The 18,690-nt window shown below is 40.4% G+C and overlaps 1 protein-coding gene across 1 annotated transcript; it reads right to left on the bottom strand.

Annotated features, from left to right (window-relative positions):
* Window positions 1–172: 172 nt before the first annotated feature.
* si:ch211-159i8.4 (matrix-remodeling-associated protein 5) lies at window positions 173–17,297 on the bottom strand. The gene is made up of 16 exons (XM_044040363.1): window positions 17,191–17,297; window positions 16,413–16,540; window positions 12,086–12,215; window positions 11,629–11,867; window positions 11,358–11,509; window positions 8,040–11,189; window positions 7,564–7,829; window positions 7,050–7,335; window positions 6,735–6,932; window positions 6,095–6,613; window positions 5,799–5,970; window positions 4,820–5,089; window positions 4,199–4,325; window positions 3,965–4,045; window positions 2,075–3,221; window positions 173–1,351 (listed from the first exon to the last, which is right to left on the bottom strand). The coding sequence occupies exons 1-16, from the start codon at window positions 17,275–17,277 to the stop codon at window positions 798–800; spliced, it is 7,506 nt and encodes a 2,501-aa protein (XP_043896298.1). The 5' UTR covers window positions 17,278–17,297; the 3' UTR covers window positions 173–797.
* Window positions 17,298–18,690: the final 1,393 nt, after the last annotated feature.

Raw genomic sequence — 18,690 nt, 5'->3', positions numbered from 1 at the left:
ACTCTCCAGTACCTGAAAGGTCACCACTGTCAAAGCAGCTTGCTGTTGTCAAAAACGTGATTTTATCAACCAAAGTTTATCAATTTGATGAACATTAAAACAAATTTGAGTTGGTGAAGATCACAGCAAGTCTTTTGACACTTGATGTGTCAGCGTATGTGTCAGCGTATTACATTGTGTCTTTAAGACACAATGTAATACATACATTTTTTTCTGGGCATGTTTGTTTTGTATTAATGTCATTCACCTGCTTAAAACTGTTGGTTTACAACATGCTAGTAAGTATTTTAAGCTAAATTCCTTTCCACCGTTATGAAGAGGAATACGTGATATTGATGCATTTGCTAATATCCCCTGTAGAGCAGCAACAGGGGTCATTTGTATCATCAAATAAGAGCCACTGATCTGTAACATAACAGAACGTCAACAACAATATGTATACAAAAGGTAAAAATTACATTTAGATACCTCAACACAAATGTTCTTAATTTGCTTTAAATGAAGAACAATGATTGTATGTTACGTAAAAGCAAAATTGTTCAGTTGTCAAGACATACAGTATACCTTAAAACAAAAATTAAGACAGTTTTAAAAGGTAAATATCCATGTTAAGTCAATGTCATTGTTCAGTGGAAAGTGCTTTTTGAGGAATCTCAATCCACCTTTAGTAGGCAGCTGTGACTCTGTCTCCAAAATGTCTTTTATCTACAGTATAACATTACAATCCTTGAGGAAAATCCCTCATCCAGATTTATACTGCTTTCATTTTACCAACAGAGAACAGCTGCAGTCGTCACTCAGACGACTTGTAGGTATGTAGATTTGAAGTCTGTTCCAAGTGCATTTTTAACGTTGCATTTGTAAATACCAGAGTTTGTGAGCACGGGGTTCTGTATAACCAGACTGCCCTCTTCTGTCATGTGGATCCCTCCTTGTACTGTGTACCGGTTATGTGGAACCAGTGTTGTGCGTCCAGGCAACGTCCATGAAATTTCGGGTTTAGGAATACCAGTGGCAATGCAGTTCAATGTCACTGGTGATCCCCGGGTTACGCTTGTTATTGAGGTCATCGAACTGATGATGCGTGGTCGAAACACCATCACCTCAACTGGATACGATAGTGTTGATGAGCCAAACGAGTTAAAGGCTTTACAGATGTAAGTTCCTTTGTCAAAGGTTGCCACCTGCCTGAGCTGGAGGGTCCCATTGGCCAGAAAAGATACCCGACCTATGGTTTGAGGTTTGTCCAAAACAAGGCCATTGGGCAGGGTCCAAGTGATTGATGCCTGTGGCCAGCCATCAACGGTACAAGGCAAGTTAAGGTGAAGGCCATAGGTTATCTTCATCCCACCTAGAAAAGTGAAATTTTAAGACAAAGTAAATTATTTCATGGAAATGACAGATACTAAGACAGATGCAGCTACATACATGTAAGGGCAAGTGAGCCAAGGGAGAATAAGTGCTGAGTGGAAGCCGACAAATTTTGACCGGAGAGGGGAGTGACATTAAAAAAAACCCAGAAGCAATGTCTCACTGTGTCTGGGTCCACATTGCATGGTAGGCTACAGTTTTTCAAATTAATCAACAGTGCAGATTGCTCATTTATTTTATGTTTTGGAGCAAGCAGTGTGATTTAATTGGAGTGGGATTAAAATAAAACTTGATTGGTCTGATGCGGGTGTGAGGAGTGCGGGGAGCATATAGCTCCATGAACGATGAGTGGAAATTCTCCTAAATTGTGTCTTTTGTACTTTAATTTTTTAGTGATTGCAAACAAAACCACACCACACCATGATTTGTCTCTCAAAAGAATTCTGGATTGATTTGTTCCCTACCTGACCAAATCAACATTTTGCAAGTTTGAACTAAACTGCAAAGTTAACAGTTAATAACATTAAATACACGTCTAACACACTTCATTGAAAAGAAACCAAGTATGGGAAAAGGTTTATGGACACAAAGCAAATTTTTCTTTCTTTTTCTTCTAAATATCTTAAGACATTTACCAAATAGTACAATATATAAATATACCAAGTATATAGCTTCTTAAATAATTTGCCATGTAATTTCATACCTGTAGATCCTCTGATCATTGGTTTTCTGCCTGCTTCGAGTGCATAGCGTTTTTCTGCGTGTCCTGCCACATTTTTTGCCAGGCACCGGTACACTCCCTTATCAGTTGCAACAGGTTGAGAGATCCGTAGAGTTCCATTACCCAAATGGTGTGTGAAGCGTTGGAGTCTATCACCGGGGGATAACAACGTCCCATTTGGTAGTATCCATGTAAATTCTGGGTTTGGCTTTCCACGAGCAGAACAGTCCAGGATCAGTTCCCCACCATCTTGCTTTATTGGTAAGATTTCAATATTGGGAACAGCAAAGCTGGGTTTCTCTGCTAGTGATGCCACTTCTAATTCCACCAAAAGTGAAGCTTCACCTAGATGGTTCTTAGCTACACACATGTATCTCCCTCCATCTGATTTCCTCACTCCTCTCAGCTCCAAGCTACCATTCTGGTGTACTTGGAAGCGACCACCAAGGTAGGGTGCTGTGAGTGAGTGGCCATAGGGAGTAACCCACCATACTCTTGGTTCAGGTTTTCCCTCCACTCTGCAATCCAGAAGCATCGTTTGATAGGAAACACCCAAAACCGCTGTTGTTCTCTTTCCTTCCATTCCATTGATAAAAGGTTCCTGTGGCTCAATTTCAAGTTTGATGTTTTTAACGTCATCACCAGCAGAATTCCGTGCTATACATGCATATTTACCTTCATTAGCAAGTCTTACCCTTTTCAGCACCAAAGTCCCGTTGTCCATTATGTAAAATTGGTCTGATGAGGCAGATATCACCTTATTTTGTGGTGAGATCCAAATGATTCTTGGTGTAGGTTCACCTGTTGCCTGACAACTGAATTTAGCAGATTTCCCCAGCTTCACTATCACCAAAGATTGTGATTTTAGTTTAATCTGTGGAGCGTTTGGTCCCACTTTGACGCTGACCTTTCGTTCATCTTTGCCAAGTTTGTTTTTGGCATAGCAAGTATAGTCACCCTCGTCTTTTTTCCCCATGTGCTGGAGAAGTAAAGTTCCATTGCCAAAGATAACATAGCGGCGGTTACGAAGACCACTGTCATCTGACTGAAGTGCATTGTTGATTAAAGTTCCATCTGGAAGACCCCAAGACACTTCTGGGTCAGGGAGGCCCGATGCAACACAGTCCACCTTAAAGGAAAACCAAGGAAGGTGAAATGGTGAATCTAGGTCCAGCTCTGAATAAATATCAACATAGAATATGTGGAATCTAGCTGACTCAAGCTATGTTTAACCTGCAAGACCCTTCCCCCTTTTGCTCTAGCACTTCATTGAAAAGCCCAGTGCATCACTGTTGTGCTCACTATTTTTCTTCTTCTGTTTTTTTTACTTTCACCTCACTAACTCTCCCAAAATATTCAAAATGTTTTTACCATCCTCTGCAGACAGACTGAGCTTTGTATAAAGCTGTGACATCTCAGCATGCAACTTCCATTTTACTGTGAATACATTTAATAAAAATGTCATTGATTAATGAGTAGATTCATTCTAGTCCTTTGCATTACTGACACCTGGTGGACTGTAGAGGAGCAGCCTCTTGTGGCCATTGGTTGTTTACATGTCATCAGGCTAATTTGTGCCCCTGGTCTTAAGACCCCAGTTGAAGTGCAAGCAAACTGTGGTCTGCTGGAACCTTTTAGTTTCTTAAAAAAAGTTCCTGAGGGACTTATAGTTATGATATGAATCCTTGATTAATTATATCAAAACACCCTCAAACCAAAACTCCCACCACAAGAATGCTATTGACTACAGTTTTCTGGCAATGCGAGTACTGGTTACACAAAAACCCCACAGGAAATAGAAATTGGTCCCTTCAATATTTAATCCTACCTATCTTATTTTAAATGAACTGTAAGCTAGCACCCCATAGCTACCTGGAAATTGTCTCCAAAGGTGACCTTGGTCTGTGGAGTTCTCACATGTTCGATTCTGGGAGCAGTCATCAGTACTTCCACCTGATAAAGCAAATAAATAAATAACATGTCATTATAATCAGGTAATAGAGCTAGAGCCAGGGTAGACTTTGTAAGATTAAATAGTTGTTTAAAACACACATATGAGATGTTCAAAAGAGGAGGATAAAGAGTCATTATGTGTCCTGTTCATACCTGGAAGAGCTCCATGTCCTCCCCATTAGGCCTTTGAAAGACACATAGATAATTTCCACCATCTTGTTCTGTTAGCTGAAGAATCCTCAGAGTCCCATTACGGAAAACTTTAATTGGTCTCTCCGGACTAGAGACAGATGTGGATAAAAGGACAGTGAGATTACAGCAGTCAGGTTTAAAGCTTCTGCACACCTAAAGTCCACTGTATTTGTTGATCAGACCTCTTTTCTGGACAATGCTTACTAAAATTATTGAACAGTATATTTTCAGCTAGCAGTTTATTCGTGGATTTTAATAAACCATATTGTTTACATTTTAACTTGTTAACTATTACTTACTTCAATAACTTAATTCATTCTATGTCTTTTGTAAGTACCAGGTTCACCATTATAATGTTACACAAACGTGTACCTAGAGAGGAAATCCCAGGGTTAAATAAGTTATTTGGTAAACAGCTTTTAATTACAGATCAATCAAGATCATTATAGTGAAGCCAGGTAACTAAAATATATCTAGCTATATTGATCTAGTTTTGTAGTACAAGCTTCACCTGGTGTCCCCTGTGTTTTGTATGGGTTTTGTGTGGAATGTTGTTTGAGTTTTAGCAGGCATTTTAATAACCTGTATCGATACTCTAGTATGGTCTTCGAGGGTAGCTGCCAGATGGTCCCCCTTGTGGATCCGGTTGACTCTGGACAGTGGAGGTAGACAGCAGAACCATACATAGCAGAGACCGAGTGTTGGCGGGATGGCACAGCATGTCGATGAGTGGAAGGAATGGGAAGAGGAGGAGGAGCAGGCTGGTGGAAGAATGAGGGAGAATCTGCCCTCACCTCCAGCTGGACAGACCTTTTGGTCATTCCAACAGCATTAGTGGCCACACAATCATACCTGTGAAAAGATGGATTGCAACTTTATTATGGGTGGAATTACAAAATTGTATTGCCTGTGAATTGAATACATGCTTTTCCTGATGTTAGTGACAGCTTGTTCCTTGAAATACAGTATGAAACAACTATGTATGGAATTCAAAATTAGCAGCAAGAAATGTACAGTTTGTCCATCCCAAATACAACTAAGACTCAGTAGCTTTATTTTACTTAAACCTGCAGTTGTGGAAATATGATGAGCAATGTTGAATGCAAACATACAGTCAATCAGTTGTTTCTTTGTGATCACATTTTGTGTATCTCAACTTCTCTGAGTTGGTGATTACTGCTCTGTGAGAGTGTAACAGTCAGTATTCTCTTGTCAGAAACTCTGGAAAAAGACGGTGGAAGCTGGCACTGGCCATCACTGATTCTGTCATGTCATAAATGATTCTTAAGACTTTAAACAACCTGTGTTTGACTAAGTCTAAAATGTTGTGCTAGAATAATGCTGCCTATATTAAATAGCCTATAATCAAACCACCTCTGTAGCACATGATAAATTAACAGCATCTATAAAACATACTTCAGAACAAAAAAAAAACAAATTTGCATACTATTTTGGTAAAATGAAGAAAGAAAATCATAAAGTAAGTCAAGTCTAATGCATGACAAAATCCCAGCTGATAACACATACAGACAGATTGAATAATATCAAATAAAATGCATACCTCCCCCCATCCAGTGGTGAAACATTCTTCACAAACAGTGTCCCGTTAGGGAAGACAAACAGCCTTCGTCCCAGAAACTGTGTTGGTTTTATCTGAACGCCTGCTGGGAGCATCCATTTCAGAGCAGGCATTGGTTCGCCTTTTACAGAGCAGTGGATGTAGACACTCTTGCCTGGTTAGATGGAATCTTATTAGTCTGTATTACTTGGTTTGACATTTTCACCATCCTGTCCTTTGATTACCAGCCATATGATGACTAACTATGTTTTTAATTTGTATAACATTTTTCAACATACCTGGCTGAACGATAATAGTATCCATTGGTCCCTCACTGATGCTTGGAGGCAGAGCAGCCACATGGAGATGATAAGTAATTGTATCAGCACCTGCTGCATTACTCGCAATACATTTATAGTCCCCTTTGGTGGAGAAATTAGCAGAAGTTATTTGCAGGGTTCCATTTTGAAGCAGAGACATTGGAGAGAGAGGAGTGTGAACTGTCCCGACATTACGAACAAATGTCTTATCCGGAAGAATCCAGGAAATTTGGGCTGGTGGTTTTCCAGAAGCAAGGCAGTCCAAAGTCAAACTGTTCCCGAGGTAGACCGCTATCTCTGTGGACTTCGGTGTTTGGATCTTTGGCGCCTCAGTCTGGACAGCTAAGGTGATAACCATGCGGTCTGATCCAAACTGATTCTGAGCCGTGCAGAGGTACTGGCCTCGATCCTGAAGCTGGATGTTTTTAATAATGAAAGTTCCATTTTTGAAAACTTCAAAACGGAGACCATGCTTGGTATTGGCTGGGACTGTAGCACCTGAAAAAGGAATATACATTAAACATGGTTAATCACGGTTCTTGATGTAAGATCAATCTGACAAACCATGAACCGAAAGCAGCATATTGAGTGTGTCAATCCTTTTATATCAATTTTTCACCTGTGGAGACTTTGGTCCATGCAATGGTAGGTTGTGGATTCCCTGTTGCTTTGCAGGGCAGGAAGACATCACTTTCTGCAAGTGCTGACACACTGGCTGCGGTCACTGTGGTGATGCGAGGTTTCATTCCTCCACTTCCAACACCCAACATCCATGGAAAAGGTGGGGCAGCTGTTGGCCGCCGAGAGCTTATTCGTCCTGCTTTCAAAGTGGACAAATTAAAACAACAAATGTAATAATGCATATTATTACCTATGAAAATAATATACCATATCCAATCCAATTTTGAATAAAATGTCTATTTCTGTTTCTTACCTCCAATGGGCCGCCAACTTCCATGCAGAACTCCAGGGTTGGTGGGGTGGTAAGGGCGAGATGTTGTGATAAAACCAGAGGATGATGAGGATGAAGGTTTAGCAGGGTTTGGTGGATTCAGGTTGTAAATGTCAGAATCAGTGGCCACTGGTTGCTTAGAAGAGGAGGGTGTATGCAGTGATGGAGGGTTAGGTTTTGGTGCAACTGGAGATGGAGGATTGTAGTAGCTTGTATGAGGTTTGGCTGTAACCATCCTTCCGAGCTGAGCAATGCGGTCGAGCTGTGCCTGTAATTATCAAAATCATAAATTACTATAATTTTGGTAACAAATGCACCGCTGAAATATAAATCATTATACCTGCCAATTTTATCAAATGGATCATAGCTAAACTGACTGCACCAACTGATTATTTATTTTTTCAAACCCTTTTAATTGTTGCTTCATCTATTTAAAAATCCTCCCTCTGTTGGTTGAGTTGGTGTAACATGCTATGAAACAACTTGCCCATCATACCTGTCTGTATCTGTTCCTTAGCCTTGACAGAAAAACTTGATCTATATGTTGGGTCCTGCCATCAACATGATGATTTCGATGATGATTATGCGACAAGGGGGGATTAGGGAGTGTAAACTGATGGTTTCCTGTTATTTCAGTGGGTGTAGTTGTGGGCTTGACTGTTTCAGCAGTGATTTCTGGTCTGTTGGTTACAACAGGGTTTTTAACCCAGGGGTGGGTGAGAGACCAGGATCGATGGGTGGGCATAGGTTGTAGCCCAGGACCTAGGAACAGAGAGCAAACATTTGATCAGATGTGCTGTACTTTACTTCCATACATGGTAAGGTAACCCCAGTTAAACATAGCATATATAAGGTAGTCAGTATAAGATAGTCAGGACAGTTCATTATTATTTACTTTTCACACTTTGTATTAATTATCTCTCTATTTCAAAACAGCAAATTCACAGCAGCTCTTGCCTTGCCAGCTCTTACCTTGCCTTGGAGGAGGAAATGACCTTTGACTTGGCCATGAAGGGTAGAGAGGGTAGTAATGATGATGATAGAGTGAAGGCCAGTGGGAGGTCGGGGTGACTCTAGGAGGCTGAGGCTGAGAATGTCTGTCAGGATTGACTTCACCTCGTCTTGCTGTATTTCTATCTTGGTTTGGGTGTGTTATCCTGGAAGTGGTAGGTTGCCCTTGTCCCTGTTTTTTTGGATGGAGCCAGGGATGAAGTGGTTCCATTATTGGGAAAATGTGGATCTCAGGCTTTTCCCTTGAATTGTTTACCTCTTTACCGTCACGCTGTGTGACATCTTTTGTCCTTCCTTTGGTTGAATCTGAGGTTATGTCTTTGGTAGATGAAGTTCTTGCATGAGTTGGTATATTTTGCCCTGTTGAAGGTCGAGTGTTGGGTCTTGGTCTAATTTGTGTTGTTAATAGGATGCTATCCCCTGTATTGTAGCTCTGTAGAACCCCCTCCTTTTTAGATTTGTATGTCTCACTCTCACCTGCTTCAATGGCTGTTTTGTGGTTTTTGTGTATTTCCATTTCTGTTATTACCCCCCTCTCATTCTCTTCTTCGTGGTTTTTACTGTGTCTGCCCTTTTCTTCAGTCTGTGTTCTGATATCAACCCTCCACTTATCAGGTTTCTTTGGATTGACCGTAAATCTCTCATTTTCATTAACTGTCCTTTCAGTTGGATGAGGGGTGCTATCTATCTTTGGAGTGATGGTTGTCTTTGGATCAGGTATGTTATGTCTGCTTAATGTTATCCCTGTAACTGTTGGGACTGTGGTAAGGAGATTGTCAAGTTCATGTGTAGTATGAAGACTTTCACTGTTTAAATTTTCCTTAGCATCCAAGCTATCACCATCCTTATAACTATATTCTTCATAGTATTCATCTTCATCTTCTACTGTCTGATACTCCGAAGATAGGTTTTCATTGTTTTCCATTGTGGTTGGAGCAGGTGTTGTAGTTGGAGTAGGTGTTGTGGTTGGAGCAGGTGTTGTGGTTGGAGCAGGTGTTGTAGTAGTAGTTGTTGTAGTGGTAGTAGTGGTTGTTGTTGGCGGCGGTGTAGTGGTTGTAGGAAGAACAGTTGTTTGAGGCCTGTTTACTGGACGGTTGAGTGGGGTTAGGTGTGAATGAACTCTCCTTGATGGGTGTATTCTACGTCTGTAAGGGGGTCTTCTCCTTGACTGACCAGGAGCAAAGTTGTAGTTCCTTCGCCTCGCTCCAAAATGCTTCTTCTCAGAATCATTAGTTGGCTGGGGGGTTCCACTTACTGGAGGGTCTGTGAAAGATGTAGATATTTCCATAATTCTGGGAGGTGGTGGGAGACTTTTCGGTGTTACATTGTATTCAATGTATTTACTTATATCATCTTTTTTTTCTTGTTCAGAATGGGTCTCTGGCTCAACTCTTGTGTTCAGGGAAACAAATGTTGACTCTACTGTTATATCAGGAGGGGTAGTAGTATCGGGTAAGTTGTTGGTCGTAGTTGAGATTGTTGTAGTGGATTTTGGAGTACTCATTTTGAGTATTATAATGCTGGGGTCCTCTAATGACTGCTCTGTAGGCAGAGTAATACTTGGTTTAACATTATGTTTTGCCAATATCTCTGCCCAACGATTTGGATACAATTCCTTAACTGATTTATTGGGTTTTCGTTTTGAATCTTTTTGAATTTTTTGGGAAAATCCGTTGGGATTCCTTTGCTCTGTTTCAACCTTCTTTGGAAATTGTGTAGCAAAAGGGCGTATAATTTCCTGGTAATATTCTCCTGAACCATCTTCGTCCATGCTATTTGGTAAGAGCTTCCCCACTCTCTCTGTTGGTACTTTAGACTTTTCTAGAGCCTTCCCATCAGTGACTTCCACCCTGTGTGATAGCATGTCAACTCCATAAAGATTTGAGGCTAAGCAGCTGTATTCTCCAGTATCCTCTTGTGTCAGTTTTCTTATTACCAAAGTCCCATTTTCCACCACTTCTGCTCGTCTTGTCTTCTGTGTGGGGAGAAGAATGTGATTTTTGGGTAGGTACCACACAGTTTGACTGGGCTGAACTGAAGTTACGTCACATGGAATAGCTAATGATTGGCCCTTTTCACTGACAATTTTCTTCCCATTGAAAGCCGTGGGGCTAAGTGAAAGTTCTTTAATTGTGAGCCTCAAGGGCATGAAATCCACACCAGCTTTGGTTCTGACCATACAGTGATAGAGGCCAGAATCAGACAGTGTGGCATTTAAAATCAAAAGTTTTCCTCCTTCTAAAATGTTTGTTTTTGTATCTGCTTCCTCTACTATGGACAAGTCTGGAAGGATCCATTCAACTTTCATCTCCGGATTGGAAGTTGCAACATTGCACCCCAAATGGACCTTTGAGCCCTCAATTGCTGTCTGAATCCGCCCTGCAGTTGCTCTTTGAATCAGTGCCCAGGAAGAAGTGAAGTCATTGTTATCATTATGCCCTCTATTAACATCCTTAGAAATTAAAGTAGTGAAATCCATCACTAATTTCTTAGTTGTTGTCTGCTGCCTGTTGAGCCTCAAAGTGACTCTAGGTTGAAGCAGCCATGATGGTTCTGCTTCTAAATGTCCTTTTAATTCTGTGAAATATGGGGAATTCTCATTTATAGCTTGGACATACTGGTAGGTTGCGTTTCCTCTTTGTTGACCTCTCTCCAAGATAGCAGGGCTTTCATAGTAATATGCAACTAGTTGCCATAGATTTTGTAATGTTTCCCGATCAATCTCACATTCAAGAACAGTCGCCAATGATACATTGACAGATAACTGCCCGGGTAACTGAGGATTTACAGTCCAGGTTATAGGTGTATTATGCACAGGTTGGCGCACACTACACTCCACATGTGCCTGATTCCCATGGCTGTCGGAGAGAACAAAAGTCAAGTTGCCCAAGGGTTTTTCAAAGTCCCTGGTGTATGGCAGGTCTGGCTCTGTTTCAGATTCAGCCCACATGGGATTGTCCCACTGTTTGAGAGGGGATTGAAGAGTTGGCCGTTCACAAGTAAGCTTGTTTGGGGTTAACCCTAAGAAGAGAGTACCATTCAAGGAGTGAGGAGAAGAGCATTGGGGGCATGTCTCAATGGAGCCACGTTCCTTTTTGCACTTTATTACACCTGGGACAGAGAAGAAGTGAGAGGAGGACCAGTAGTGATTAAACAGCAGGAGTTCAACATGTGATTAGACCATCAACAGTTTACACATTTGCCAGGTTAAACATTATTTGTTGACCAAGGAATACTGGAGTTTAAACTTTTATATTTAATTTGAATGTGATAACAAACCTTCATGTTTGGAGCTCCATTCTACCAACCAGCGAAGTTGACAGTCACAGGTCCAAGGATTACCATGAAGAGAGAGGAGCTCGAGCCTCGGAGCAGTCTGCAATGCTGCGGAAGGGAGCTGCTCCAACAGATTGTCTGACAGGTGTAAATGCCTGAGATAAAAACATCATATCATTTTCTTCATTTACTGGTCTGCAGAGGGACAGGGACATGAGATCTAACCTAACATGCAGAGATTTATGCAAGATTAATGTTCACTACTATTTCTTACTTTAGTCCAGAGGTCCAAAAGCTTCCAAGCAGTGACACTGTTATGAAGGTATGGGGGTGAATATCTTTGAGGAGGTTCCCCTCCAGCTGCAAAAGTTTTAGTGAGGTCAGGCTGGAGAAGGAGTATGGCTCTATAAAGTTAATGAGGTTATGGTCCAGATGGAGACGGATCAAACCAACAAGCCCCTCAAACAAACCAGGGTTCACTGATGTCAGTTTGTTGTAGCTCAGCTTCAAGATCTGGAAACAAATCGATTATTGTTACTCTTGCATTTATTTAACTTTCAAACTCTTCTGAGCATTTATTAAATTAGAAGCTCTATGGAATCAAACTTAGAAAAATAGCCCTGATGACGTAGAATAAAGGCAACAGAATGGTTGTGAAAAATGTGGTTTAGGGATAGGCAGAGTAGTTTTGACTTGGATTGGAAATAACAACACTCACACATGTACACTACCTGTAGTGATCTTAGGCTGTAAAATGCTCCAGAGTGGACTGTGTTAATGTCATTGCCATGCAACATGAGCATTTCCAGTTGCCGTAATGGCCTGAATTCAGACCCCTCCACCTCAGTCAGGCTGTTATATCTGTCAGAAAAGAGAAAAAAAAAACACTCCAGTTATTGTACAGGAATAGAAGAGAAAGAGAGAACAGTGGGTGTCACTAGGAAAGGAAGCAAGTGTGTCTGGGTTGATGTGACCTTTCAAGTGAAGGGAAAAAGCTGGAGGGAAGGAATGATGAATTGTAAAAGCGAAAGCAGAGAGACCTCAGTCAACCTTTAACCCCCAACAATTTGCTCATTCTTTTAAGTCTACCATGTGCATATGAATCACACACACACATACACAGTGAGAGAGACAGGGAGAGTTAAACATTCAATGTATCCAAGTTTGTCAAACCTTCCAACAGAAATCAGCGCAATTTATATAATTGAGTGTATGATTCTCTGGTGAGTCTCTGCTGTAAAACATGCAACACTCCCTGGGTGCAGTTATCCCCTACCCAGCTGAACACATAAGTGAGATGGTTACATTTTCCATTGCCACCAATACAATAGCCAGATCACAATAAATGATCTAGGTCACTTTCAACCACAGTGTCTTTTGACGCCACGAGTGGCTTTGTGATATAATGTTTTTTAGTACAGGTTTACCAACTGGTAACTTTAAACCCTGGCAGTATTTATGCCTACTCCTAACACAATATACTACATTGCAGTATTGAGTTTACGGCCACAGAACACATTTCAAGACAGATTATTTGTAACCTTGAAAAGCACCTCATTATAGTTGCAGATCCTGGATTTAGCTAATATGCATATATTGTCTGGTGCAAACATGTCCATGCATTGTATTGTCATGACAATGAGAACTATGAGACTTACCGACTAACAGGGTTAAAACTAATTAAACAAATGCTCTTTTCATGGATCATGAATTGTTGTTCTAAAAAAATGGAAAACTAACAAGATTACATTACATGTCATTTGGCAGACGCTTATATCCAAAACGACTTACAATGGAATTGAGTACAATCAGCCAGGGGTGGAATTGAACTTGCGACCATGATGTTTTTCGCACACAGGGTACCAGTCTTAACCACTTAACCACCCTTAAAGATGCAAACAGTGCTGCATGGGCCATTGCACCCCTGTGCTTTCAGGGGGTGCAGGTTGGATGTTAGCTTTTCAAGGCGATGTCTTTAAATAACTTGACTAAAAGTCAGAAACTTGATACATGGTGTATGTGAATTAAATATGAGCAATTATTCATTCATCAAAAATAGTAGCTGATTATTATTATTATTATTATTATTATATTGTGAGATGCTACAACAGCACTAGGATCTTTGGAGGATCCAGGCTTGAGCATGCAGGAGGCAGGACCCTTGCCCAGTCACTCTCTGGGGATCATCTGCAGTCTCCTGCTGCGTACTCACATGAGCTCTCTGGGACATTAACCAGAGATTAGTCCAGGGATCAGGCTGGGGAATTTCCCGAGCAACGTCTGAGGCATTTGCATTCACACATTAATCTCCCGAGAGCCCCCAGAGTTCAGTGTGTGTCTGAAAGCAGCTTAAGTAAGTCACAAATGATGCAAGGAAGAGCTTTGAGACCACAAGCAGTTCATTTCACCTGCATCTTAGCCTAGTTTTCCTGGCAAGTGAACCAACTAACTAAACAGATACCGCTAATTAACAGTCTTGGTATTTTATGTTCTGTTGAGTTTAGAGATCACTGGAGACAAGCCATGTAAAAGCTATTTTGATTTCAGCTTTATTAATGGCAGACTTGTCCGTGCACTTTCTCATAATTCATTTTCACTGTATCATGTTTGAGCACATATTGAAACCCCATTGAAGTCTACATATGACACACTGCTGGATATGTCAACACTTATCTCCTCTCAACCATAAATCCTTGTGTTTTGGAGGTTGTGTCCTGTAGGTGGTCCTTGCCTCCATGCTGCTCACTGATCAATCAGCAGAACAGTGCCTTTGAAAAAAGACGACCTTGCATTTATTAGAGTGGTTTTCTTTTGAATGCATTGCTTCAGCCTCACACTAAAGAAAAACAGACCCCAGAGAGTAAATGAGAGTAAATCCAAACATGCCTGTTGTGAACATATACCAAAAGTTTGCATTAGAGACTCAATCATCCTCATGTGCTCCTCAGTGGGCACGATGGCCTAATGTTTAGAACCTGTTCGCCCACTAATGTTTTCATTTATGTCCAAATCTCAATTCTGCTAATGAAGGAAATACATTAGACATTAGTGTGTTGATAACTAGTTAATATTTCCTGCTGACTAATGAGAATTGTGTAAGAAAACGTCATGGGCACATGAAATAAAGGTATGTATTGTGAAAAATAAAAGCAACAGCACTGATCTTGTTTTGCACTGCTGAGCTAGTAAACCCAGGTTCATACTTCATACCCTGGCTGTAAAAGATTACGTTCTTGGACAAGCAAGAAGGCGGTTAGATTTATGTACAATGGGAAAGGCTTTTAGGATGAGGACTAACTGTGTTTGGCTTTTATAATGTTTTGGGGTAACAAGTTTGGCTGCTGGAATACAGAGTTCTCCAAATCTAATAAAAAGCAGACAGAGCTCGAACATACACTCTGATGATGATGATGATGATGATATTGCAGCAGAGCTACCAAACATTGGGGATATATTACACAATAAATATAGTGTTGTTGTTTTTTTATAAAACTCCTTGACTTGTAATGGCTTTTGTTAGAGCAGTTGCATATTGTTATCCATCCATTTTCATATTTGCTTTTGTGTTTGATGTTTTGAACAGACCTATAAATGGCGTCCTCCTGCAAACATGAAACCCCAAATTATGACAAAACAGTCACTGTTTGGGGAGAAAAGTAGCAAATGGTAAATTACAGGAAGCATTATTGTTGCTGATATGTCAACAATGGATTGCTATTTTGTGATTCACTATGACATTAAGATGAGTTGTCAGTATTGTTGGTGTATTGTGTTTCATATCAGCAATATGTCTTCATAATAGTTTAAGACAAATCAATAAAACAAAGGTTATAACATTTCTCTTGTGGGTACGTGTCACTCAGACCTGAGATGGTGGTGTAAGATATTATTGACGTTTACCTCACTGTTGTGAAACTGTTCCTTCACACAGTCCCTACAGTTGGCGATGCTAGCCTGTGTGAATGAGCATATTCACATATTGATATATGTGCTATAGCGTAGGCGCACATGTGGAGACATTTTATCTTCTGTGGACTGAACTGAAGCTTGGCACCATAAGCTTTTGTGATAATTGCTGACATGCCTCATCACATAAATGCAGTCATAAAGAGCCGAGGAGCTACACTTAGCACAAATATCATGTGCCGTAGCAAAAGCTGCTCCAATGTGAAGCCTCCTGAGAACACTAGTACAGCTGCTAACCACTTTGCAATGTTGATATGGATTACTTGCAGGCAGAAATATTCATTCAAACCTTTATTTTCTAGGAAGTCACATTGAGATTAAAATCTCTTCAACAAAACAATAATAAATACCATCACAAAACAGAAAAACAATAATGCAGACTATAAAACAAAGACAGTTATAATAAGGGATGATTTACACGTTAACTGAAGCAGCTCTCAATAACTACTTATTTTATTCTACTTCTGATGAGTTATAAGGGACACATGTTTGAATTTAGTCATTCCAGTACCAGGGGCCATGGAAGGAAAAGCTTAATTTGCCATTGTCTGTACAAATACTACTGGCACAATAAGACAAACCGATTTGTTATGAAAAAAACAAGTATGGGCTGGTTCTCTGTTGTGATGAAAAACTGTGAAAACACCGTCCACAGCACAAAAACCCACATGGAACTGATTATGAGATTTATTCCCTCTCAAGTCAAATGCTGGCGTTTAAAGGAGATTTTGTCAAATCAACTACACCATGGGCTACTTGAAGTTTGGATGATGCTTCTTCAATTCTGACAGTCTGTTCTCCCTCAGAGAAGACATTTCTCTGCAGGATCCATGCATTCAAACATAGTCTGAACAAAACAGCCATAGTATCTCACTAAATCAAAATGCACTCTGCTCAGCATTTGGGTTTGTGAGTCATCTGAGGCAAGTGTTGATATAAGCAAAAGAAAACATTTCTCTGACAAATTACCTACACTGCATTCCATAATTCCATAGAGTGTTTAGTTTTCTTCCCCTTGGGCTTGTGTTAGTAACAGTGCTTCTTTGCCTTTGTATAGATGTGTGTTTTTGCACATGTATAGTGTCTTCTTACCCCAGGTTGAGCCTCTCTGTGTCTCTAGGAAAGGTTTTTGGTATGATGGTCAGGTGTCTGAACGTACAGTGGACCTCTTTAACACCAGGGCAGCTGCACATCCGTGGGCAAGATGGGGCAGCGCAGATCTACAGGAGAGAAGTGGAGACAAGAGGGAAGAAAGGACCATCAGAGTAAGAGGAAATGGTGAAGAGGAGGAGAATAATTCCAGGGGGAAAGACATGAAAGATAAAGGGCAGAGACAGAAAGTATTGAAGGAAGAATTCAAGAGCAGTGAGCGGAGGTGAACTCAGAGAAGGTGAGATAAGAAAAGGAGCAGCAAAGAGATGAGTTCAGACCTGTGTGGAAACTGACACTTTGGAAAGAAATCAGTACTAAGTGGAATAAATAGACCTGAGGCTTCTATCAAATACACCAGGTGTGTTAACATTAATTGTGTCCAATTCTAGCATTAACATTACTGCCTCAAAGAGATAGAATAAACACTGATTTACTCAGAAAGGGGAATATTTCTTAAGGGGAGTTTTATATGTACATTTACTTTATATTATTAATATTTTTGTTGTGATTTACTTTAAAACATCAGCTTTGGTAAACTTTGGCAGCATTACAATATTTCCACATAGCCTTCACAGTAAGCAGGGCACTGTTAAGACGTCTCTTTTTATAGATTAACTGTCAAATTGTTAGGGACTTTAATCAGTCAAGCTTTTGATGATGTAAGCAAACGACCACTGGCCTCTGTACGAAGCTGAGTGCTTCTGCAAGGAACATTTACCGTTTGCCATAGCAGTAATGAGAGCAGCAGAGGAAACCACCCTGCAGACAACCTGCAGAGGATCTTGGTGCAGCACCACAGCGCCATGACTGGATGGCTGTCTGACCGCTCACGCCATTAAAATACCTGGAGGAAGGAAGGATGCGATTTAGATGCACGGAGATACAGTGTTTAAAAAGCCACTCTGAAACCTAAAATGTTGATTTACGACAGGGCTGTTGTAGTGGGTTTTACTTGTAAAAGTGTAACTCATAAATTCATGAATGTTTGACGAGTGCAAGCATTCATCCAGCGCATACTCCACCAGTCCCTGCAACTCAGAACAGGATAAGCACTTTAAAATAGTGGATAGACGGATTGTGCAATGTGAAGAATGATAATTTGTATTAATAAATGGATAACTCCATAACCACATTATGTCCTAGACGTGTTTATCTATTGAAGACTTAATTCTTGGTATTTTCTGAATCCCTTTAGGTTTCACACACTGTGAAAACAGCTCTGACGTTAAAGTTTATATGGCAAACTTGATAACACGACATCGCTGAGACAGCCGCAATGACCAACATGAGCGTTTTCTGGTCTCCTGAGGGACATATTTAGCTTTTAAGGTTCCAAAACACCAGAGTGTTGATCAGTCAGCTGCTGAATTTGTCGGTCTGCAGTTGTGTGCTGGACACTGTGCCTGAGGAGTTGTCTGGCGATAATTCTCCATGCCACCAGCAACCCCTTTCACATTAGTCATTTGATCCTTTGTTAAAATTTGCATTTAATAACACGGTAGGAATGGTTTATGTTGGCTGTTTATTTAAACTGGACCACAGGGAAGTTGTCTGATGTTCATTTCATTTGTTACGTAAAAAAACAAGCCCCACTCGGAAGCGCAGCATCTTGAAAAACTCTTTGTGCTGATACACATTTATGCACCCATACATGACTTTTCATGCTCTGACCTCCGACACATGCCGAGTTATTAGAATGGCGAAAACTAACGTGACGTTGCAAGGACTAGGTTTTAGCTTTGAAAAGACACGATGAAAGAGAAAATTATCATAAAGACTTGCAAATTATGCTGCAATAATAACCATTTTACACAAGTCTAAGCGGGTACACTCAAACATTTTACAAGAAAGAAAGAAATCACATGGCAGGAGGTAACACTGTAAAAAAAATCTCCAGAGCTTAACTTAAACTATTAGCCCCCCAGGTTAATAAAACACATCAAAGAGGTATAAACATTCATGTGTATCCTGCCTCTCGTTGTGACACCTTTCCTAAGGGAACTTAGTGGAATGCAAATCCTCTTCTATTCGATATAATTATGTTAAAATCTAGACTCACAATAGAAACATCATCTGTCAGTATCATGGATTAATGTCTCAAACTGTCACACTTTGGTAGCGCTAACAAATAACGGAATAGAAAATGATTCAATTCAATTAAATTCAATGCATTGCAATGTATAAAATAATCACTCAACACAAGCAGCTGTGGTTTGCT

This window comes from Solea senegalensis, linkage group LG12, assembly GCF_019176455.1.
Source record: "Solea senegalensis isolate Sse05_10M linkage group LG12, IFAPA_SoseM_1, whole genome shotgun sequence".
Taxonomy (NCBI): Eukaryota; Metazoa; Chordata; class Actinopteri; order Pleuronectiformes; family Soleidae; genus Solea; species Solea senegalensis.
This window is presented reverse-complemented; position numbering and strand designations above follow the sequence as displayed.

Excerpts from the sequence above, each read along its gene's own strand:
- si:ch211-159i8.4 (XM_044040363.1), bottom strand. The coding sequence starts at position 17,277 with ATGGCGCTGTGGTGCTGCACCAAGATCCTCTGCAGGTTGTCTGCAGGG. Across the intron at positions 12,216-16,412 it reads ACAGAGAGGCTCAACCTGGG|ATATAACAGCCTGACTGAGG; the intron begins GTAAGAAGACAC and ends CTTTTCTGACAG. Across the intron at positions 7,830-8,039 it reads ATTTCCTCCTCCAAGGCAAG|GTCCTGGGCTACAACCTATG; the intron begins GTAAGAGCTGGC and ends CTCTGTTCCTAG.